General features: G+C 33.0%; 5 protein-coding genes across 5 annotated transcripts in view; 3 read left to right on the top strand and 2 right to left on the bottom strand.

The window, feature by feature from the left end:
• The window catches only part of LOC106111462 (malate synthase 2, glyoxysomal-like), a 6,196-nt gene extending 2,163 nt beyond the window's left edge, over positions 1-4,033 (top strand). Inside the window, exons 5-7 of the mRNA XM_013293583.1 lie at positions 364-497; positions 1,463-1,714; positions 3,026-4,033. Coding sequence (XP_013149037.1) covers positions 364-497; positions 1,463-1,714; positions 3,026-3,277 — 638 coding nt within the window. The 3' untranslated portion in view covers positions 3,278-4,033. The remainder of the gene's footprint in view (positions 1-363; positions 498-1,462; positions 1,715-3,025) is intronic.
• Positions 4,034-5,206: 1,173 nt separating this feature from the next.
• LOC106111425 (AN1-type zinc finger protein 2A-like) lies at positions 5,207-9,086 on the bottom strand. The gene is made up of 6 exons (XM_013293517.1): positions 8,883-9,086; positions 8,678-8,720; positions 7,906-8,092; positions 6,891-7,045; positions 6,227-6,332; positions 5,207-5,466 (listed from the first exon to the last, which is right to left on the bottom strand). Exons 1-6 carry the CDS (start codon positions 8,935-8,937, stop codon positions 5,323-5,325), a joined length of 690 nt encoding a protein of 229 aa, XP_013148971.1. The 5' UTR covers positions 8,938-9,086; the 3' UTR covers positions 5,207-5,322.
• Positions 9,087-9,671: 585 nt separating this feature from the next.
• LOC106111417 (probable pyruvate dehydrogenase E1 component subunit alpha, mitochondrial) lies at positions 9,672-11,862 on the top strand. The gene is made up of 7 exons (XM_013293506.1): positions 9,672-9,880; positions 9,952-10,123; positions 10,238-10,461; positions 10,686-10,857; positions 11,008-11,157; positions 11,281-11,456; positions 11,531-11,862. Exons 1-7 carry the CDS (start codon positions 9,812-9,814, stop codon positions 11,747-11,749), a joined length of 1,182 nt encoding a protein of 393 aa, XP_013148960.1. The 5' UTR covers positions 9,672-9,811; the 3' UTR covers positions 11,750-11,862.
• A 114-nt stretch (positions 11,863-11,976) lies between these two features.
• Positions 11,977-17,203, top strand: LOC106111410 (probable pyruvate dehydrogenase E1 component subunit alpha, mitochondrial). The gene is made up of 8 exons (XM_013293494.1): positions 11,977-12,151; positions 12,238-12,312; positions 12,896-13,064; positions 13,399-13,622; positions 14,238-14,409; positions 15,654-15,803; positions 16,042-16,217; positions 16,893-17,203. Exons 1-8 carry the CDS (start codon positions 12,098-12,100, stop codon positions 17,070-17,072), a joined length of 1,200 nt encoding a protein of 399 aa, XP_013148948.1. The 5' UTR covers positions 11,977-12,097; the 3' UTR covers positions 17,073-17,203.
• A 4,077-nt stretch (positions 17,204-21,280) lies between these two features.
• Positions 21,281-24,406, bottom strand: part of LOC106111087 (multidrug resistance protein homolog 49-like) — a 17,436-nt gene continuing 14,310 nt past the window's right edge. The window contains exons 21-24 of the mRNA XM_013293062.1: positions 24,338-24,404; positions 23,221-23,430; positions 22,134-22,280; positions 21,281-22,018 (exon numbers count right to left, since the gene is read on the bottom strand). Coding sequence (XP_013148516.1) covers positions 21,782-22,018; positions 22,134-22,280; positions 23,221-23,430; positions 24,338-24,404 — 661 coding nt within the window. The 3' untranslated portion in view covers positions 21,281-21,781. The remainder of the gene's footprint in view (positions 22,019-22,133; positions 22,281-23,220; positions 23,431-24,337; positions 24,405-24,406) is intronic.

Genomic DNA, 24,406 nt, shown 5'->3' with positions numbered 1-24,406 from the left:
TTTTTTTATAAATAGGGGGCAAACGGTCAAAGAACACATAGGTGGACAATGGCCTAGACATCCGCAATACCAGAGGAAATACAGATGCGTTGCCTGAAACTACGTTTAGTTTTTACTAATCTTAGGTCATTTTGAAAAATAAGCTAATTAAAAAAAAAGATTAGTACTTTATATTACCTACTAGCTTCCGGCCGCGACTCCGTGTGTAATTTTAAAAAAAAATTATTAGTCTATGTGTTCTTCTAGAGTTCTAGAATATGATCTACATCTATGCCTAAATTCATCGAGATTCCTTCAGCCGTATAGGCTACTAAATAACAAACATCCATCCTTCCAAACTTTCGCATTTATAATATTAGTAAGATTCTTTATCCTGTATTTTTTCTAGATCAAAAGTAATTATCAACAAAGTGTTAGAAGCGAAATTGAAAGAAATAGAAATAGGTGCGGATGGATTTATGGTTTACGATGTCCGATTGGTACCTTATGTAAATGAGGTATGTAGTTTTACAAACACTATTAACAGTGCTAGTTTTAATGATTCCAGCGCTCTGGGCAAAACTTCTAACCCCCTTGTCTTGGGAGATGAGTTAAGATTGCCAGAAAAAAAAACACCGACATTTTCTTCTCTTAGCCTTGTAGTACAATTAATTATTTTTATAAGGAAGCTTATAACTGTTTAACTTTTTGTTCTTCATGAATGGGTGTTAAAAAAGCTAAAAAAAAAACATCAACCTTTTAAGGTTTTTCTGCAAACTGCGTTACAACTCGGGAAGTTAAATTTCAATATAAATGGTTGAATAAAAAGTTAATTGTTTACTGAATACAGTTGCATAAGTGCATACGTAGTTTATTTTCCTTATAATAGTAGGAACGGGCGTTAGATTAGGGCACTGCAGGGCGTTCGCCCTTAGCTCTGTATAGAAAGAGGCGTCACAAGTGAACCATATAATCTCATAACCCCCTCAAAAGCATAAGAAAAAAGGGCGAAGTAGACATCACGATATGGTTGCTGGTAGCCCTAAAACTGTCACTGTATTAAAGCATGTTGTCCCTTTCCCTCTTATAGATAACTTGTGATTTTTACCTTCTCTTCTACTATAACATCAATATGTAAATGCATATGTAAACATAAAACCGCAATTCATTGCGATAACCAATGACCCTACGACTTGAATAGTCTTGTTTACAGATGTTTTATAGATCACATTATATTACGAAAGGTTATAATTCACATATTAGCTTACGCCCGCGCATTTGCCCGCGTGAATTAAAAAAAAAACAAAGTCAAGTAGCTTATGTGTTCTTCCAGACTATGCTCTACATTTATGCCAAATTTCATAGAGATCCGTTCAGCAGTTTAGGCTACACTTTAACAAACATACATCTATCCATCCACGTCTATCTTAACTTTTGCATTTATAATATTAGTATGATTAGTAAGATTTTATTGGTATTCTAGCTTTGGAAGAAAAATGGTACGTCTAATCAAATATCACGTAAATTAGACGTTGATATAACTGCATTAGACTTATTAACTATCCCACAAGGAGGTGTGACTTTAGAAGGAATTAAACATAATATTGCTGTTACTATACAATTTATATACCACTGGTTGGCTGGTATCGGCCATTTCTTTTATAACGGTAATGTTGAAGATTCTGCCACAGCGGAAATATCAAGAGCGCAAATATGGCAGTGGATACGGTTTTCTGTGAGTTTTATTGATTAACTAATTAAGATATTATAGTATTCTGATAATTGTCTACTAACTTTCGCTCGCAACTCTGTCGGAATTAAAAAAAAAACAAAAGTAGTCTATGTTCTTCCAGACTGTTTTACATCTGTGGGAAATTTCATCCAGATTTATACAGCAGTTTGCGCTACAAATTCTTACAAACTAAACTTTCGCATTTATGTTAATAAAATATTTATGGGAAACTGTGATACAAGTTGTAAGTTTTCGGAAAGGAAATGTTTAAACAATCAACTATTGTTCTTTGACGCTTTTATTTTTTTCCAAGTAGCTTTTATACGCGCAAATTAAAAAAAAACTTAATTAGTCTATGCCTTCATCCAAATTTTATTCTACATCTTTGACATACTTCATCTGTTCAGTAACTGAAATGATGGGACTCGAGTGATTTTTTTTCACTCGAGTCACTCGGTACTCGTAACTATCTCACTCGAATGCCACTCGAGTGAAGATAAAACTCGAGTGATGTTTATAGACGCGAGTCACTCGGAATATAAAAATCGAGTAATCAAAATTTAAAAACCAATAAAAAAATGTTAATTTAGCATAAAGAAATTATTTTCGCATAAAGGTAAAAGTTACTCAAAAAATCTGTACAAAATGTGTAAAAATAGTGTTTTCCTTTAAACTAAACCTGTTTACATAATCAAGAAGCCTCTTATATCAACTATTACTTAAAATTTTATAGTGTACTACTAATAAGTTCTAATCTAATTAAATTAAATCTAATTAAATTTTAATAAATTCTTACAAGTAATTTTCATGAGATCCAAATATGAACAGTTTGATTATGTTCTTACATAATTTTGATAATAAACATGCTTTAAAATTAACTTAAACGAAGCTTAAATAAACTCTACAAAAGAACAGAAATAGTGTGTTTTTAAAAAGATAACAAATTTAACTGGAAATGCTGTAAAAAGTTCTTACTCCGCTTAGTATAAACCAACAAAATGGTTACGAGTCACTAGTAATTCGAGTCAACTCGAGTCACTCGCAACTCGGGTTGTCAAAAATTTCACTCGAGTCCGAGTAAGAAAAAAATGACTCGAGTCACTCGAGTAAAAAGCAACTCGAGTCCCATCAGTTCAGTTCTTTTGATACTTAGTAACATCCATCCATCCATACGCATTTATGTCAGAGTATAGTTACTTAAACAAATCACAAATGTTTTCGCGATTAATCTGTGATATACCAAGTTTATCTTCATACACTGTTATCTTTCACAATCTTTCTCAAGATTCTTAATAATATTTAATATTTCCCCAGCCTCTACTCGAAGATGATCCAAATCAAAAAGTAACACCAAACTTAATAGAAACAACCGCATCAAGTTTTTCTGCGCACGCGCGGAAATACCTTTGCAGATCGAGCGCGGAAAGGAAAAGATTAAACGCAGCTAAATATATGAGTTTAGAAATATTCTATTCACGTAACCCACCTGAATTCATCACAAGTTATTTGAATGATAATCATAAATTCCGTACATTGCATAATAAGGAACTTTTGAGTAATTTGTAAGTCCTTGTCTACTCCTTTCTGGTTTTTGAGGTAAGTAATTCAGTGAATAAATACTTTGAGTTTTGTGAATTTATAAATCTTGTTCTAGAGGTAATAATATAGATGTATAAAGAAGTCCCCTTAGTAATGTAATGTAGCTATGACGTAATGTTAGGGGTTAGAAATAAAGGTTTGTGAAAAGCATTCTAAAAGAAAAAGTGATAGGGAATATATTGCAACACTATTTACCCCTAAAATATATACCTGATTAGGTTAGTTATTATTTTATATTGTTATTTACTGGAAATTTTAAAAATTGTTATGGGAAAGCTTTAATCAATAAAGGATATTGTTAATGGGATTAAATAAAACAAATTTATAACAGGATGTGTTTAACATTTATCTCAAAAATATTTGTTTATTTTCAAATTTAATAATAAATGTAAATTACACTTAAATATGCAAAAGCTGTGATGTTTTATGCTATAATTTCAATAAAACTATCCAAGTAGAAGCGATACAAAAATTTTTTCACCTTATAAACGACAGAGTTGACAAACTACTATCTATCTCTTTCTATCTTGTGGACTTATCTCGTTCTCTCCGCAAAAATAAGACGGATTCGTCAACATTTGGATAACCATTTTAAAATCAGTGAATTATGTTGTCTTATTTTTCGTTGTTTAAAGATTGTTATTAACTGTAATAATAAAACGTTAGTTCAATTAATTAAAGATTTAAGAATTTTGTTTTTAAAAAAATTAGTCAACTAGTTTTAATTTAAACGAATTAAATGTTATTCTCGTTATTTAATTTATATTTACATTATAAATATATTCATATTTTTGAAAAATAATTTAAAAAAGTAACAGTGTTTACTAGAAAAAGTTGCGTACCCCTGCATTTTTGTATCGCTTCTCGTGGAACATAATAGTAACAATAAATTGATTACGTCTCAATATAAGAAAAGGAAAAATTTTATAGCAAAATACTCAAATTATGCGTCAAAAAACTTACGATATACAGTTTTGAATAGACAAAAAATTGTTAACGGAATGTGAAAAACTGTCTTCTTATGTGCTATTAAAAACTGGACAATACAAGCACCAAAGTTACATTACTTAAAGCACATTTACATATATTAATATTTGTATGTATAAAATGTATTATTTAACTAGCTGTTCCCGTGCGGCTTCATCCGCATTAAATTATGAAAATTTCATTTTATTGATTACATTTGTCAAATTATCTATAGCAAATGTCAAAATGACATGACATTACAAACCTTGGCAATATTGTTTTCTTGATGTTGGCAGCAATTTATGGTCTCTTTCCCACATTAGTGTTTTTATCCAAAATATTTATCCCCTAAGTATAATGGCGTGAAAATAGCCTAAAGCATGACGTAAGTGTAGGGCTTTTTATTAAAGAATTATTCAATAACATGCTGTAATTGCTGACATCTTAGGCAACAAAGAAGTGTGTGTTTACGCTTTATTATAATAGTATAGATAATAGACTGTTAGTGGTAGCATAAAACGGCAATTTTATTACTAGTGAACAAGATAGTTCCTTAGTGTAGGATTCTCATTAAATCTCCACTAAATATCCCTTAGTGACCAACATTAATTACAACACTTTTATATGTGAATATTTAAAATGCGTTAAGAGTTCCACAATTATTTTTTTCACTTCAATCACTTATAAATTGTGGTTCCGTTAACATTTATTTCAAACTAGCTATTTCCCGCGACTTCGGACCATAATAACAAAAAACTACGTATCCCTCGGGAACCGGAATTTCAGGGATGAATCTTATCCCATGTGTACTCCAGACTTTGTTTTATATCTGTGCCAAATTTCAATAAGCTATGTTGAACCGTTGCAGAATGATCGAGTAAACATTAAAATACAAAATTAACGAATCCCACGGGAACCGTAACTATTTCCGGGATAAAAAGTAGCCTATGTGTTCTTCCAGACTATGCCCTAAATCTGTATTTCATGAACAAACATCCATCCATATTAGTACAAAATGACATATGTTATCGCGGTCGCATAGTATGCTAAGAGACGGAGCATCGTGAGTTTTGTTCTCCGCCTACTCTTTGTCGCAGCAGCGCGCGCGCAAAGTTCGTGTCCCGAGATTGGATATCGCTTTGATCTCGCATTGACATCGCTAAAGCGTGTGCTAATGCTTCGTCTTCAGTCTGGAATTTAAAAAAATCGTTAAAAAAACACATTTCAAGCTTCAATAGTCTAATGGTTTGGGGTACGGACTACCGAGCCATTCGACTATTGTCGCGAACCATATCCTAACACAAGCCTAGAACTTAATTGGAATGGTTAAAGGAAATATTAGTAAATTAACAAAAATCTACTAATATATTTGAAAAAAAAAAAAACAGTAAAATTCAATAGTGAATTACAAATTATAACACAATTGTTGCTCGCGACTTTATCCGTATGAAAATAAAAAATATATAACCTATGTTACAGCTAAATTAACTTTTTAACGGTGAAAGATTTTTTAAAATCGTTCCAGTAGTTTTTGAGTTATTCTAATACAAACAAAAATACAAATCTATACTTTTTATCATATTAGTATATATATGATTGACAATGTCATTTATTACAGATTTGTTTTGGAATGTTTCTATGCATATTATTTATTTATTAAATAGTATAATACATACAATTGCAATAGTCTCAAATTATAATATCTGTGATTCTATTCCTTGCAAAAGTAATTTTATTTAGCTTTTTTTTTAATTATCCATTCCAATTAAATTCATCAATAAATTAAAATTTCAACAAAAACATTTACGAAATTCAAAAATAAACCAAAAAAATATACCTTAAAAATAACAAATAATCACCCATTATATGACAATAATTTTTTCCCTTCCAACTTCCTACACCCATATTTATCAAAACTTCAATATTTTCTAAAGATAAAATGATATTTACCATATTTCCTTGTACATCTGTAAATGTGGTAACTGGCACTGCAGAAGGCCGAGGAGTGTTTCGGTTAAGGTTGCCGTTTGCCTTCATTCTTGCCATCGCAGCTTCCCTGGAAATTATAAAACAAAAAAGTTTAAACCAAACAATAGTTTTATTAAGATAATTGTAAACTGGTAAGAGTTAGGTGTATAGATTCTGTAGATTGTGAAAAAAAAAATTAAAGGGTATTTTTGTTTCTAAGGTTGGTATAGTAAAGTTTTACTATAATTTACAGTAGGGAATAATTGTCCATTATTTGATAAAGGGTTAAGAAACAATTTAATACCTTTAACATTTTTACAAGTCTAGTCTTTGCTGTGTTTACTTTACTTTTAATAAAACTAGCTTTCGCCCGCAACTCGTAAAAGAGCCTATGTGTTCTTCCAGACTATCTAAATCTAAGCTACATTTCATCAGGATCTATTCTGTAGTTTAGGCTACAAACTAACAAACATCCATCTAAACTTTCGCATTTAATATTAGTAAGATATAGCCTTTTACTCATTGGTACTGTAGCTTTCTACTGATAATAGTTTTTTTTTTTAATTGAATCAGTTTTTGAGGTTATTTAATGGAATCAAATCATTCCTCTTTTTAGTATTAGTATAAATATTTGTATCAGACTTACGCAGCCTGTCTTCTTTTAGCAGCTAATTTCCCTTCACAAGCATGGTCGGTTGTGTGTCTATGCCTCAAACAGTAGTTGAGGGAACACTCGCTGCACACAAGAGCTACCATTTCTTTAGTTTTGCATCCTTTGTATGAACATTTGTTCGTAAATACCTGAAAATTGTGAATATATATTTTGGTAAATAAAACATTTTATAAAATAATGCTAAATCATAGTCTTACATAATATAAAGAGGACATACTTAAACCAGTTCTTATTGCAAAAAAATTGTGCCAATCCTACTAGTAAATAGGACCAGATCTGCTAATGATTTGTTGAACATCTCAAATAATATTTGCAGTTTTAATCCCTTTTTATTTACATTATTATGCATCTCATCTAAAAATTATACTAGCTTCCTATCACGATTCCGCCAAATTTAATCGAGATCAGTTAAGAAGTTTAGGCTACAAAATCTAATAAACATCCATCCAAACTTTCGTATTTATAACATTAATATGATTGTCACATTTCTATTAAAACAATTTTTTTTGTCCAAAAAAAGTTATTAACTTATTTTTTAAGCAAATAAATCTGTTACAAGGTCAATAAAACTGATAAGTGCACTATTTATAACTTACACAATCATGTTATGTTTTCCGTTCTACTTAGTAAATATCTTTAAATTTAACAATTAACATTTCTAACTCATACATGTGTGTAACTCCAGACTATCCTCTACAGATATGCTTAATTTTAATCCTGAGATCCATTCATCAGTTTTGGTACAAAATCAAACAAACACCTATCCATCTAAACTTTTGCATTCATAATAATAGTTATTACTAAACCAACAAATTTTATATTATTTTTAAAACTATTTTAAGAGAAGTAAAATATACCACACCTCTATACTGAAAATTATGCTTTTATAACCAATAAATTTCTTCTAAATACACTCAAAATATTTTTCTATTATACAAGATTTTATCAAACTACCCTCATCTAACATTGTACATATATTCTAGAGTACCTTTTTCCGCCTTTCTTTTGCTGGATCTGACATGCACTGGTTGTCTATATGAGCTCCGACTGCAACATCTGGAGGTTCTCCCCGTCGACCAGGGACCGGAGCTCCACATAGCGGACAATCAGGCACTTGTACATCTCTTGTGTTTGGCTCTGGACACTCATGTTTAACATATCCAAAGTGTTCAGAGCTGTAAAGAAACAAGTTTCATATAAGATTGAGTAATTTTGATAATTCATTATTGTACAAGGTGGCCAACACAATCACCAGCTAATAATCTAGAGGGAAGCCGGCCAATTTTTTAATTTTTGACCCTTTAGGGTCGCATGCATGAATTTGAAAAGCAAAGCAAAGTGGCTGTTCCCCATAGATAGCATTTGCAGATGCATTGCCTTAATTGACAGAGGGAATACACAAAAAGAGCATATTTCCAATTCCTATGCATCCCCTCCTCTGCTTAATTCAATTTTTATGTATTTAAGTGCAAAGTTAATTCAAAAATAAAGAACAAAGTAATGTTAATCAAATGTAGATAGAAATTGGGTTGGCAGAAAATAAAATTTTATATTAGAATATTGTCTAACAACAACTTTAACAAATTAAGAATAATACTAGATTGAAATGTGTAGAGAGTGTGAAGTAGAGCATGATGCAATTAGTGTTTGAAAAAAAACATAATTTGGCAAGCTGCAAGTAAATCGCTTTTTACACAATTATTACTTGGTAATTATTAAGAGTCTTTATGAGTCATTGAACAGAAAAATTGATTACTCACCAAAATATCTCCTTGCAAGCCCCACATTTCATTGGCAGGAAATCTTAAAAGAAAGTTTTCTCGTTGAAGTTAAAGTTATAGGTTGCTTTTAAATATAAATCATGTCACTAACTTAAGCTAACAAATCCTTGGTAATGGTCTAATTGGTCATACAAGGTAGTATTAAACAAAGAAATGTAAGAAATAATAATTTTACGTCACATACCCAATTTGTTGCAAGATTTATATGAACAATTCTTCCCAATATGCGGGAACTCCATTATTAACTCTTTATTATTTCTGGACTTAAACTGATAATATATCTGACTAACTGAATTTACAAATTCATTCTCTTATATACTAATTTATAGTTAAAAATTGAAACTAATTCGTCATTCAACAACGAAGAAACGTCAAATTTTTGACATTTGTCTTGTGTTGCAATGTCATACTCATATGTCAGTGTCAATAACGAATGATGCAGAAAATTCTAGAATTTACGAAAAATAATGATTGTTGTACAATATGTTGACATTTATAATAAATATTATTATTTCAAACGATTTATTATGTGGATTCATTACAAAGCCAAAACCATTATAGTTACAAATCTGCAATTGGCGCCAGTAAGCAAATACAATCAACCAACAAATGCGACCAACTGTAAACCCAAAATTAAGGCAGCCACACACCATACGGATTGCTTCCAGCGGTAGGCAAATAGCTGCATTTCAAACTGCGGTCTGTGTATGGGTAATATACAAGTATGTATTGATTACCCACTGTTGCGGCAGTTTATGCTTGCTTATTCTCAAGGCGTAGACATATCTACATATATTTATAGAGTTAATTGGGCAAAGAAAATTGTATATCCGACGTGATATGAAAATACAGTTCAGTTTCACTTTTGCCCACTAGGCATTTAACGCACTATTTGTAGACTACATATTCGACAACGCTAATCTGACAAATTACAGTCAAAGAGATTTTTAGTGTCAAATAATTTAAAAATGAATCGTTGATTTTTAATATTCATTTTATGTATGCAATAATAATTTTATAAAATAAGAATTGCATTTTGGTGGAAAAAGTTTAAGTGATTGTTTTTCTTTCTATTTTATATTACATTTGTTACAACTAGCATAAAAATAAACCATGAACAATGCTAGATACAGTCAAATAATGAAATTAGCTACAGTAGCAAAAGCTACTTTTAAAATTGAGGTAAAAGAACCAATGCTTAAAAATAAGTCAATGAATTTCTAGATAAGTTTTAAAATTTCTTGTTATTGTAGAGACCATTCAAGTTACATAAATTAGAAAAATGTCCAGCATCCATGGTAACCTTGACTTCAGAAGAAGCTATCAAAATTTACGAAAAGTTAGTGATGTTACGACGAATAGAGAATGCGGCAAATACAATGTATAAAGAGAAACTAATCCGAGGCTTTTGCCATTTGTATACAGGTGAAATAAATTAAAAATCTGTCTACATAGCTATCTTAAGAAATAATCAATATACCTATAACTATCCTGATCAATTAGGTAGGACCTATTTCTGTCTCTCTTTCTCATAACCAGGTCAAGAGGCAGTAGCTGTGGGTATACATTCAATGCTTCGGAAAGTAGACACAGTGGTGACGTCATATCGCTGTCACGGCTGGGCTCAGCTGATGAGCGACGACATGTTCGGCGTGCTCGCGGAGATCGCCGGCTCTAAATCCGGGCGTTCGCGGGGCAAAGGTGGCTCCATGCACATATACGCTAAGAACTTTTATGGTGGGAACGCTATCGTTGGCTCTCAGGTTTGACACGATTTTTTTTTTGTTTTAGGCTAAGGTATTATTACATTCAGTTGCTTTGTCTATTGTTGGTCCTTCGATTAAAGAAGGTAAAAATTAGCAGTGGAAACCCAAAGAGTCTTCTTCACTTCTTCCTGGTTTACAGTTGAAAGTGTCTTCTACTTCTACTTCATATATTTCTGGGTCCGTTACTGATTTAGTCATGTATTGATAGTCATTATATTTAGATTGCGTTGGGAGCTGGTATTGCTTTCGCGCACAAGTATCGCAACGATGGTGGCGTTTGCTTTGCCGTGTATGGCGACGGCGCGGCTAACCAGGGCCAGGCGTTTGAAGCGTACAATATAGCCAAACTTTGGGATCTGCCTTGTGTGTTTGTTTGTGAAAATAATACATACGGTGAGTAGTGTAGAGTGACGGTTACTAAAAAAAAGTTTTAATAGACAATGGATATGACGAACTAAGTGGTTTAAGGAATGGCAAAAATTATTTATATCAACGAGAGCTTGATTTCCTATTTAAAGGTGTTGATTTGATGTTTTTGTAAAGGAATGGGCACGAGCATTAAGCGATCGTCAGCCAGCACAGAATTTTATAAGCGTGGCAATTACATCCCCGGAATTTGGGTGGATGGAATGGATGTTTTAGCAAGTAGAGAAGCTGCTCGTTATTCTATCGAACATTGTACCAGTGGTAAAGGTTTGTAACTAGTATAAATATTTCATTTTCAAACTGTCAAGGTCGTTAGACACACAGTTAAGTACAAAATATCCCGATTCACGCTCAAACAATTTCCGAATAATTTAATTTATTAATGATTAGGTCCATTAATTATTGAGATGGAAACCTACCGGTATACTGGACACTCTATGTCCGATCCTGGAACATCTTATCGGACGAGGGAAGAAGTAAAACAAATGCGAGAGAAAAGGGATCCTATTAAAATGTTTAGAGAGAAAGTTACAAGCACTGGGCTGGTCACCGCAGAGAAACTTAAGGTAAACGCTGAGAAACAAAGAGTTTTTTTTTTATACAATCGAAAACCTTACTGATGTTTTTAAATTATTTGTAGGAAATCGCTAGTCGTATTCGCGAAGAAATTATCGAAGCAATAGAGAGGACAAAATTAGAAAAAGAAAGCATTCCGGAAGATGTTGCCGCAGATATTTATCAAAAAAATCTTCATCCATTTATAAGGGGTATAAGACCTGACACGCCTTTGGAACACGTAAATTTTTATAAAGGGGAAAATGTTTTTATTCCATTGGAAAATAAAACGAAAGAGATTTAAGTTTCGTACTATCGAAATTGCGTGTATTTAGGGAATAAAATTCGATATTTCTTTAAAGAGTTGTATAAATTACAAAGAGGGATTCTTTTAGAGATTTGTGGTAAGTTTTTAGATTTTTTTAAAAATATGCATAACGGAACGTATGGTAAGTAGTGCGCAATGACCTTTTTGTCCCTGAGATAAAACTGTCAACTTTGTGTGGTGTTGTCATGTCGCCAAATGTCATTTTCAGTTTAAGACGTCCGGGGACGGCTCTGTACAGTATTTTACACATTTCTTTGTAATAAAGTGGTCCATATTTTGGATCACAGTTTTAATCTGGGTTTCATTAGAAACTTCATAGAAACAATGAGTAAATTACTACCATCTGCTGCCAAATTTCTAAATGCTTCCGCTATCCCGGTCGGTACAGTGTTTGGATTCTTTATTTAAGTTTTGGATTTATATAAAGGTGGTTAATTATATGAATGGTGATGATTTTGTTATAGAAATCTGCCGCCCCGGTAGTTTCAACATCAAGCTCGAAATTCAGCACGAAATCTGAGGCTACATTCGAAATTAAGGTGAATATTTGTCTTTTAGAAACTTTTTCTATGTTTTCTATAACGATACATTATTGAAGTTTAGCGATATATTAAGTATTTAATTATTAATAATGTATCGCTCTAGTTTATATAAGGAAAGTTTTATGTTTAGCAAATTATGTAACATAACCTTCAAATGTCAAGTGTAAGTTGTTTTATTATCGTATCTGATTAGTTAAGTAATGTTTACAAAAAATAAGTAATTAAATACTTACATTTTAATGCCAAAACACCCACAAACATTGTACCTAGAAAACATGATATTTTTTAAAATTAGATTTAATATTTATAATTTAGTAGAGTTGAATTTGGTAGATATTCGATATATAACAAAGAGATCGAATTATAACTTATTTATTATATAATATATAAGTATCTTCGTATTCCTATTTCATAGGTTTTTTGATTAGAACTTGGATAAAAAAAATATTGCAATTTTTTATGGTTTATCAAGATTAGATTTTATCAATGCGCAAATAGTTGTGAAACAAAAGTTTAAAGAGATTCTACATGTCTTATTACTTTGATTTGCTAATTCTTAGTATATTTATTATGTTTCTAGCCCTACAAACTCCATAAATTGGAGCAGGGACCTGCAACATCAGCAACTCTATCTGCAGAAGATGCACTCAAAATGTATGAGAAGCTCGCAACTCTGCGAAGAATTGAAACAGCATCGGGTAATCTGTACAAGGAAAAGATTATCAGAGGCTTTTGTCACTTGTATTCAGGTAAATACTATAAATTTTCCATTCTCTTACAAAGAAAAGTGAATAAAATCCTGTCTCTTTAGAATTTAGGTATTACTATGTTACTAAATCTGGGTTTGATTTTTTGAATAATTATTATTTAATAGACACGGATCAAATCTACCAATAAACAACTTACAAAACATTTTAAAGAATGTTCTTGTTCTTATTTAAAGTAATTTTTACATTAAAGTCATATTTTAACACATTCTGTGTTACCATGCTCTGTGGAGATAAATATACAAAAAAGTTTTATGATAATTCAAATATTTATATGGTTGATGTAGTTTTTAAAATTGAGATTGATTTTTAATAGGCCAAGAAGCGGTAGCAGTTGGTATGAGAGCTGCAATGCGTGATGTAGACAGTGTGATAACGGCTTACCGCTGCCACGGATGGACTCATCTGATGGGTGTCAGTATACTCGGTGTATTGTCCGAGCTAACTGGTCGCAGGACTGGCTGCTCGAGAGGAAAAGGTGGTTCTATGCATTTGTATGGAAAGAATTTCTACGGAGGAAACGGAATTGTGGGAGCTCAGGTATGTTACGAATTAATTTTTGTTTCTTAATTTACCATTAAATGGTATTATCGTGGTATTACCAAAAGTTTTGAAAAAATTTAATGCATGATGAGTGTTATAATAATGGACAAAACATAAGAAAAATTTGGCATACAGTATCTTTGGTTGACTATTGTATTTATATAACAGTGCTCATTTATAAAATATACAACTCTGGAATCATAGTTTTTAAAGAAAACTCATTTTTTTTCACTTAAGGGTAATTGACATGGACTGTTATATTATAGTTTATTTTTTAAAATCATGTGCTGTCAAAATTTAGGGAGACTTGTATGTCTGGCATGGTTATACTGATTTTAACGTAGCGTATGTTCGGGGGATTATTATCAGCGACTTTTTTTTTTAAAATTCCGCACTTATGAAGTGTTCAACTACAGTAGAACCTTGATAACTTAAAAACCTCTATAACTCCAAAAAATAATGTGTTCCCCTCCCATCAAAGCCTAAAACCTCTACAACATAGACCCTTGATAACTTAAAACCTCTATAACTTAAAATGTTTTGTTTTCCTTGGACTTTAACTTATCGAGGTTCACTAGATACTAGTAAAGTTAACAGTATAGAATGTTTTAGGCCCCGTTAGGTGCTGGTATTGCTTTAGCCCATAAGTACCGGGCTGATGGAGGTGTTTGTTTCACATTGTATGGAGATGGAGCGGCCAATCAGGGCCAGTTGTTTGAAGCATACAATATGGCCAAGTTATGGGACCTGCCTTGTGTGTTTGTCTGTGAAAACAATGGATATGGTGAGTTTTATTGAAGTTCAAGACTTATTAGTTTATTGATTTTTAATATTGAAGGTTTTTTTTAAAGATTTCTAATGATAAACAGATTTTAGTAGATTTAACTATATTATTTTAAATTAACATACTCTTGTTTTTCTTCTTTATTGTTTTTTTTTTCGTAAAATAAAAGCATGCTTTGTTGTACCATTCCAATTAAGTTTTGGCCTCCTATTATACTATACTTCTAATATGGTTTACTATAGTTTGGCGAAAACTCTCGACCATGGGGTCTATCTATCTATCTATTTCTTGTTTATGGCTCTCCCACAGCGGATTGGGCCAGTGTCAAGTGTTTGTGGTTTTATTCTAATTTGGGAGAAACTGTCAACAAAACTCTGCTTATCCCTTTTCTTGTTAGTATACACTAAAAAAAAAATTGTGTAGAAATAGAAAAAAAAATACAGATACCTGTAGAGATACATCAATTTTTTTTCTAAACACCTTGGGTCATTAAGGTTAAGTGCTATGAATATTATTTTGATATTCAAAAAAATAACATTCTGCCAAGTTAAGGGTTATGGAGAACCTTGGGGTCGGAAATCCGTTTAACAAAACTATTTGCAATTTATACATATATATTGCTATCTTTGTCTCTCATTCTTTAAAAAAGAAGACAGCAATATATATTTGTATGTTAGTCAAGTAGATGGACAGTTATAAATATTAGAAGTACAATGGTACACTTTAAGATTAAATTCTTGATATAATATATTAATCTTTGTTTTTTAATCTTTTAATTAAATTGAATAAAGCGGATTTATTTCGATTTCAGACAGTGACATACGTGTTTCTTTGTTTTTCTTTAAATATGTTCTTTTTTAAATAATAATAAACTTATTGCATTTTTTAATTTACCGTATGCATGTAATTTATTGTATTTTTTTACGTATTTAAATATACAAACATGTCTGTTTTTATAAGTCTGTGTTTTTTTTATATTTACTCATATTTCTTCGTAAATTGCACCAATCCAATCATATTGTAAAGGGTTATTGCGGCCAGTAACTGATACGTCATATTAATTGATGCAAAAATACTATAGGTTTAAATTTAATTGGCTGTTTCCCGTTGGGCTGTTCGGTCTTATAGGAGTTTCCCTACTCTAATAAATTAATCTACCGAATAGCAGATCGGTTCGGTAGTAGTTTATTCTTATTGGGCTGAACGGTCCAAAGGGAAAGACCCTAATATTGAGGTCTTTCCAGGTATGGGTACCAGTGTAGACAGATCCTCCGCTAGTACCGATTACTACTCCCGCGGGGACTACGTGCCTGGGATCTGGGTGGATGGTATGGATGTCCTCGCCACGAGGGAGGCCACGAAGTACGCGATTGACTACTGTAATAGCGGAAAAGGTAAGGTAACAATGCTTTTCACTGCTTTTAGATGTTTTTTTATGGATAAGACAATAGCGTATATACTTGTATTTCTTAACAATATTTATTATTTTTTTTTAAATCGGCCCAGTGTTTTTGAGTTCTTTAAATTTGTACAAAAATACAAATCTTTCCTCTTTAGTAGTATAGATGTAAAACAGTCCAGAAGGACATATACTATTAAGTTTTGCATCAAACTAGTTTATCTTACTTCCAGGTCCGTTAGTAATGGAGATGGAGACATATAGGTATTCCGGTCATTCCATGTCTGACCCTGGCACCTCCTACCGTACCCGAGACGAGGTGCAGGAGGTGCGCCAGACCAGGGACCCTATCACCTCCTTCAAGGAGAAGATCCTCAGCAGGGAGCTCGTCACACCTGATCAGCTCAAGGTACGTGATAACTTCTACCTTTTAGGTGACGTCTATCTTTACATTTAAAAGAATTTAAATGCAATACTTACGATGACATATGTAACAATATGATAGACGTGAAGTGGAAGCAATTCCGCGTACAGTTTTATGTGTCAGGTCTAATTTTAGTGTACTTCCCTTTTCTACTTCTTTTATATAAGGAAAATATGGTTAACGGTAGAGGGGACGCAGGTAGGAGAAACTTTCTGTGCTGCTCCTCTGTTGATTAAAAGTAACGCATCTGCAGATGCAAATTTTTATAGAAAGCAGTCGCTTCGCTATTTTAGCGAATTCCAGTGACCACTGGTTCGATTGTTAAGTTATACAAAAAAACTTTTTAGTGTTAGAATTAGGAGTTTAAAAATTACCTTATTGTAAATTGAGTGGACGTACACCTTTGAGTAAACTATCGCACAACAGTTGTGCGATTGTCGATTGTTTCGCAGCAGATACAACTGTTTAGTTGCACAACTGAAAGTGGAGTGTGAGCTCCATATAAGGAATCAAAGACAAAACAGTAGTGCGATAGTTTTAGATTAGTCAAAATTGTGCGCGCTCTTTAATGTTTCATTATTCAAGCGATCGTTTTACCCCAAAAGGAGGTTCAATTCTTAATTTTTTTTTGTATTTAATACTGCGATATTTGTGTATTAGGAAATCGACGCTCAAGTCCGTAAAGAAGTGGACGAAGCCACGAAGCAGGCTAAGTCTGAGCCGGAAGTCGGCGAGGAGGAGCTTTCAGGAGACATTTACAGGAACAACCTGGAGGCCGTCATCCGCGGCCTGCACCCCGCCGCGCCGCTGCAGCACCGCGAGGTCGCGCAAAGGAACTGAATCTTGTACTATCGGGGAATTTGTCGGTGTTCTTATATGTCTTAAACGAATTGTCACATCTATACTAATACTAGCTCTTCCCCGCGACTTCATCCACGCAATATTAACATAAAAAAGTAGCCCGTCTATGTCAGCTACCCTTCAGTGAAAGTCCAGTCGAAATCGGCCCAGCCGTTTCGGAGATTACCCGGAACAAACGCGGCTTGCGGACAGAAGACAGAAAAAAAATTAAATTCGATTTTCGTTATTACCAACGCAAATACATCACCTTCCCAAAATATGGAATTTTTCATTTGACATTACAGACACTCCAATTTTATTATATGTATAAATAATTAAGCGTAAATACACACTACTTAGTTACATAGGATGTCAGCAATCGCATATTTTTGAGTAATTCCTCTTGTATTAAAAACCCTACACTTACGCGCTTTAGGCTATATATTTTTACCCTAAACTTGGGGGTAAATAAATTGGAAAAAATCGTGCAGGAAAGGGACAAAAACAACAAACTGCTATTGGTTTGTGAGTGTACAGAGAAAAAGCTTTTAACTACTCCACGGTATATGTACGTGAAGATTGAGGACGTGGAGATATTGCGAAAACCGGTTTAAACCGGTTTTTACTATACAGCTTTTCTGTACGATTTTATTACACCTGTGGTTTTGCCCACATTAAGATAACGCGGAATAATAAAGGCTTTAAAAGTTTCTGTACAAAAGAAGTCGTTAGAGGGTTTATTGCTTTTTATTATGTACCCGTCGTTTACGTAATTTGCTACCTAATCCTTATTCGTAAGAGGAACAGGGCGATTTTTGTAAATAGAACACTACAAATTCCCTCGACTGTACAAGGTAATGTAATCGATTTTAATAATATGTTTGTAATACAATAATTGTGACAGTTGTTTTTGCCCAGTTTGTTTTATTCCAGTCCAGTGCTAGATTACACTCGAATGTCCTGTTTTTTGTAGTAATGGCGGGATTTCACTGTTTGAATATAAAAGATTGTCATCCCTCCAGTTTTATTTGTAAAACAGAGATAGCAATATTAGTTTGTATTTTGGCAGTGGAAACTTACTATATTAGGGATGTGTAAGAAATCGGTAAAATTCAATGTGAAACAATTGTTTACTGATTTTAATAAATTAACCTCTAAATTCACTGGACATGTACAAGCCGTGGTATTTTATACCCAATTCATACTTTGCCAGTTGTGATGAAGTCATAGATTATATGGACTCACAATCAGTGTTCGCACTATGCCAGTTGATTGCCAGTCTAGTTGAGCGCTTTTGACCAACTGTACTGGCTAAGTGTGAACCGTCCGAAAAGTCTGTCAGATTTCCAAGCAGCGGTTTGTTTAGCGGTTATTTACAATTGTTACATTGCGATAAATTGTGTATTACAAATATAATAGTTGGAATATAGGAAATGTTAAATATCTAGATATTTTCAAAGGAATAAAATGAATATCATTGTTAGGAATCTTGTAATATAGATTAATTTAAAAACCCTGAAAGTTAAATTTTTTCGTTGATCAGTTGGATATGTTTAAATTTCCAAATGAGATTTTCTTTTAAATGTTTTATGTATTTGTTTTGTTATAAGGGTAAATGTTATTCTAAACTTTGAGGTTATCCTTTTTAGTAAAGTAATATCAACGAAAATGGATCATAAGTAAATTTTATTTATTAAATGGTATTATTATTTATTGATTTGTTTTATTTATACCACCCCACCTTTGCTATACGGGGTGTCCGGGAAAGACGTGTACAATAGACTACCACAGATTCTAACCTCTATCCAAAGTTCCTTTGTTATGGCGGTAGAAGGCTATTAATTTTACTAATTATTTTACATTCATTAAAATATCACGTAAAATGTTTTTATCTATACTGATATAATAAAACGTAAACACGCTGCTTTGTGGCGTAGGATGTCGGCAATCGGCATATTTTTGAATAATTCTTTCCTTATTAAAAAGTCCTATACATAAGCTTTAAGCTATATATTTTCACGCTATTATAGTTAGAAGGTAACTAAATTGGAGAAACCTTCATGTGGGAAAGGGAGTATAAACTACAAGCTGCCAACATAAGAAGCATGGTTATGGTAATTTTGACATTTGCAATTGTAATTTGACAAATCATCTAGTAGGTTATATCCTTATTGAAAGCATTGTTTCTGTTTGTTGAGCTACATTTGAGGAACAAACGATTGTTTTAAAATTACCAGGGAGCTCGAAAATTTAAATATCTAAACAATGGTATTATTGCAACCGCCTGTACAGACACTGTTTTTTTTCTTGGACAGCCCGTATTATTTCAGAGATTATTGGTCTCTGTAAAATTTTTTTGCCAATGGTTTTCGACCAAGGAATCTGCGGTCCTTTGTGTACGTCTTTCCCGGATCCTATATTTTTTGTTAATCGTTTTCACAAACCTGCTAAAAACATACATCCATCCAAACTTTCGCATTTATGTTAACTTGATCATAAAAGATTTATTGTCAAAATTGAATTAAAATTAAAACGTATTGCTGTTTATTTTCGTAGAGAGTAAAAGGGATATTTTTATACAAGGACATAGGATATTTTACTGGTTTCTACTATTTTATAAATAAAACACCATCGAATATAAAATTTTACTTTTATTATTTTACAATTCGTATCTACATTTTGAGTAAATCAAGAAACACATTTAAGCTTGCCTTTCACATTTTGAGCATAACCTAAAATTAAACTATTGTTAGAATATTGCAGGAAACGGAAAGAAATAATGAGGGGCTTTGCAACGAGTCGCTTAATATTTTTCTAGACCAATGTTCGAAATACGTAGTTACGCATTGAATTTGTCTTGTTGAAAGTAATTTAGAAAACGTTCAATTGATTATTTTGCTGTTCAATTATTTAAAAATAAAACCTTTAAATCGAAATAACTCTGTACAAATGCTTACAACTTTAATTGTCAACTCTTTAAATATCTACAAAAAAATCGATAATAATCACTTATTAGTAAGCACAAAAAACAAAAACGGGTCAAAAATCTCTCTTACTATTAATTAAACAATTTACAACTAGCAGCTATAAGCTATAACACAGAATAGGTCCCCTGCCACCTTGCCTTTGTGTAGTTTAAATAAAAAAAACACAACACAAACAGTAAAATTTGGGAGCAGAGAGCCACCGTTTAATTATATTGTCACATAAACAGGCACATGTGTTAATAAAGGCACGTTTTAAGCGAATTAAAAAGATAAGCAATAAATAGAATTGTCTCGCAATACTAGAAATCTTATTTTACTAATTGTCACGTTTTTATTATGCCGGCAAATTTCAAAATTAACATTGTCTTTGTATCAAAAACTTGTAACCTAACACGTGTAAAAAATAAAATACGACAGATGTCTTTGTCTTTTGTTGACATGTCGATTTTTTTGCACAGACTATGCAATGCAATACCGGATGTCTATGAGTAGCGGTTACTTGACAGTATGATGAATTCTTGTGGCCATCTTATGGAAAAAAAGATGTGTCAGCAATGCAATTTTTTTTCAATTACAGTCAATTACCAACAATTTTTTTTAATCCTAAATAGATTGATTTATCAAAAACTTAGTACCTTATCTTACTTTTTCTTTAAGTTTGTCCAATATATGACTAAACCGATACTAATTAACATAAATCTTATATTCTACTTATACTATTATAATGAAAAGCAACTCTACGATTTAAAAAATAATAATACTAAAAATCTATTACATCTTATTTACAATTATAAACAATTTTGATTATTACATACATTTAATTACAGCGGTGTTAAAACATAAGTATTTTATTACGGCAAATAAAACAAGTATAAATCTTTGCATAAATCTTGGAGCTTCGGAAAGTTTGTGTAAAAAATTGCGAGAGGTTATTGCAGTGCGCAGCTAACCTTAGCCTCCAAGATATTCGTAAAGATGTATACTATGTCATCTGTATAAAACATATTCATTTCTCTCATTCTCCTTAGAGAAACAGAGATAACAATATTATTGTACAGTCAGATGCACAATCATATATACAATTACAAAGCTTTACAAGCTAGTATACGCCTTCGGTTTTAAAAATATTGGACTTATCAGTTTGTATGCTTCCGTTTATGAATATATGCTAAAGGTTAATTCGTGCATTTTAGAAACTGTAGGAATATGCAAGATTATGCATGTTAAAATTTATGTAGGTGACTGTACAATAATGTTTGGTGGATTTCTACTTATATGGAGTCAATGACAATTACTAAAGGGTATCTAAGATAAAAAGGTCTTTTAAAGGGAATGTCATGGTATGGGTGCCAGGGGAATGTCTAAAAGGATGGACAAATTAGGTACATTGGCGTAGTCAACGTCCAGGATAGAGGAGGAGTTCCCTTGTCTAGACATACATGAATGAGTAATCCAACGACTCTTCACATGAGAATTTAACGCTTATTTTATTATATAATATAACGCTTATTTTATTGCCCAGTTTGGAGAAAAACTGTATATTTCGACTGCCGTAACTTTTATGGTAATACATATGGCTTCCTTTGTTATAATGTAGATGTATGTTATGTAAGTTTTATAGTGTCTGTGTATAGTAAAATTGTGCGTGTAACATTCCGAGCCGACATAAAGTTTGCATGGCACTGTAGGTAACTAAAATAATACTTTTATTCTTAACCTAACCTAAGCAGCACCACTTTCTCCTGTTTCGTCTACCTCCTCAATAAACCCGCACTGCAGTTCGTACAGCCGCGCGTAAATCCCTTTCCGCGCCATCAACTCCGCGTGGTTGCCCATCTCCGCAACCACGCCCTTGTCTATGACACAGATTATATCTGCGTTCTTTATGGTCGCTAGTCTATGGGCGATTATTAGACAGGTGCGTCCTTCACTAGCGCGGTCTAGCGCTTCTTGAACAACCTAAAAAAACAATTTTAAGCTGGTTGAAGTGAACTCTGAACAAAGGAACACCTAGAAATGTTGTCATCTCATTCGTTCCCTTTAAACAAGACAGAGATAAGAATATGATTCGTACCTTTTCACTGTGTGTATCCAGTGCTGAAGTTGCTTCATCTAGTAACAACACTCGCGGGTTGCGGACGAGGGCTCTAGCGATAGCTATCCTCTGCTTCTGTCCACCCGATAACTGTGATGCGCGCGCGCCGATACGAGTCTCATAACCCTAGAAAGAAATAAGATAGATGGATGGATGTTTGTTAGGATTTGTAGCTTAAAGTCCTGAATGGATCTCGATCAATTTAGTATAGTTGTAGAGGATGGAGTGGAAGAACACATAGACAACTTCTGTTTTTTTTTTTAATTCCACGCGAACGGAGTTTCGGGCGAAAGCTAGTCTAAATATAACTTTTAAGACCTTGTAAAAAAAGAGTAATTTTCATGCGAATATCTGTCGCTTGCGTCTTCGTCCACGTAGAATTTAAAAAAAAAAGGATGTAACACATCCCCTATTTCAGGCAATAATATATCCATTGAGCCATGTTTTAGTTACCCGGTAACAAACACCTTGGGCCACCAAGACAAGAATCTATACTAATATTATAAAGCGAAAATATTTGTACTTTGCATGTATTGAAATAAAAACTACTGAGCCGATTAAAAAAATCTAATATGTTCTATGTTTTACACTAGCTGTTGCTCGCGACTTCGCCCGCGTGAATCTAAAATAATATTAAAAAACATAGCCTATGTTACTCATAGACAAAAGACCTTTCTAATGATGAAAGAATTTTTGAAATCGGCCCAGTAGTGTTTGAGTTATTTCAATACATACAAAAATACAAATCTATTTTTTTTATATAACATAAAGTGGCAAAGGGGCAAGCGGCCACCTGAATCCGCCAAAATGGCGAAGCGACCGCTGCCCATAGACATCCGCAATTGCAGATGCGTTGCCTACCCTTATACGACGGAGGAGACCCACATAAAGAGGATATTTCCCCTTCATATGCATCTCCTCCGCCGTCAAATCTTTCCTCTTTATAATATTAGTATAGATTTAATGGTTCATTATCAGTGATTAACATAAGCTATGTCTTATTTAAGTCTCTTACAATTTTCTTAATATCTAGTTGACACAGACTATAGTAACTAAGATAACTCACAGTAGGCAATGCGGCAACAAACGAGTGCACATTCGCTTCTTTCGCTGCTTTTACAATCTCGTCCATCGCCACGACTCTCGTGTTGTCTCCATACGCGATGTTCTCGGCGATGGTTCTGTCGAACAGCACCGGCTCTTGCGACACTATGCCCAGGTTCTTACGTAGCGTCGGCAAGTTCATGTCGCCGGCTATACTGTTGTCGTCCATGTACTGAAGCATTAATCATTATTTGAAACAGAGAACTTAGTTATTGAAGGAAAGCAGTATAGTGAAATATATTTTTATGACGTCACGAACTTTGATCCCTCTATTTTAAGTGCATCAGAAGACTGTAAGGAAACTACACATTTCCAGAACACTCCGCAGTTACACAATGTTGTGGAAATATTTAGAAGGATTTCTACATTTGCTTTTTCATATGAAACGTGATTCTGTTTTCAGAATTATATTACTTCGTAGTGTTAGGAACAAAATTAGTACCGTGCTGTAGAGTTGGCGCAACTCTAGATTATCGGCATAAACGACACGTCCCTAACTGACAGCTGTCAATGTCACTAGAAGTATGGATAGATTGGCGCGCAACTTGAGTCTTGATGAGAAGTGTTGTTCTGAGTTTAAAGCGACAGTATCAATTAAATAAGTTGTCTAATAGTAGGCACAGTTACCATAACATAAATTAGCCTCTTCTAATATCCAATTAGGTAGCAATTGTGTGATGGGATAATAAAAAAGCAATTAACCTTTTTTCGCCTAAAAACATTTAACCCTTACAGTATCATAAAATAACTGAGACGAAATGTTGTTTTTTTACATTTGATTTTGGCGCAATCAAGTTTGACAGTTTTGTTTTTCTAATCGTTCACTCGGAAATGCATTTGCCGCCTTGGACATACGTTTTATTTTGACATTCGTTAAAATTAATATTGATTCAAAAATAATTGAGTAATCGATATCGATTTTTATTGAAGGGAAAACCTGCGTTAAAAGCTGCGTTCTCAGCGAGTAACATAGGCTATGTTATTCACGCGGGTGAAATTGCGAAACAACTAGTTTTGTTATAAACGCAAAGCAATGATATTTCAATTTTTTGTACAGTTTAATAGAAAGTTTTTCCTACCACATATCCTTCATCCGGGTCGTAGAGCCGCTGCAGCAGCTGTATGAGGGTGGACTTGCCGCAGCCGCT

Source organism: Papilio polytes, unplaced genomic scaffold, assembly GCF_000836215.1.
Source record: "Papilio polytes unplaced genomic scaffold, Ppol_1.0 DF824382.1, whole genome shotgun sequence".
Taxonomy (NCBI): domain Eukaryota; kingdom Metazoa; phylum Arthropoda; class Insecta; order Lepidoptera; family Papilionidae; genus Papilio; species Papilio polytes.
Note: the sequence above shows the minus strand (reverse complement) of the source record. Positions and strands in the feature narration are given on the sequence as shown.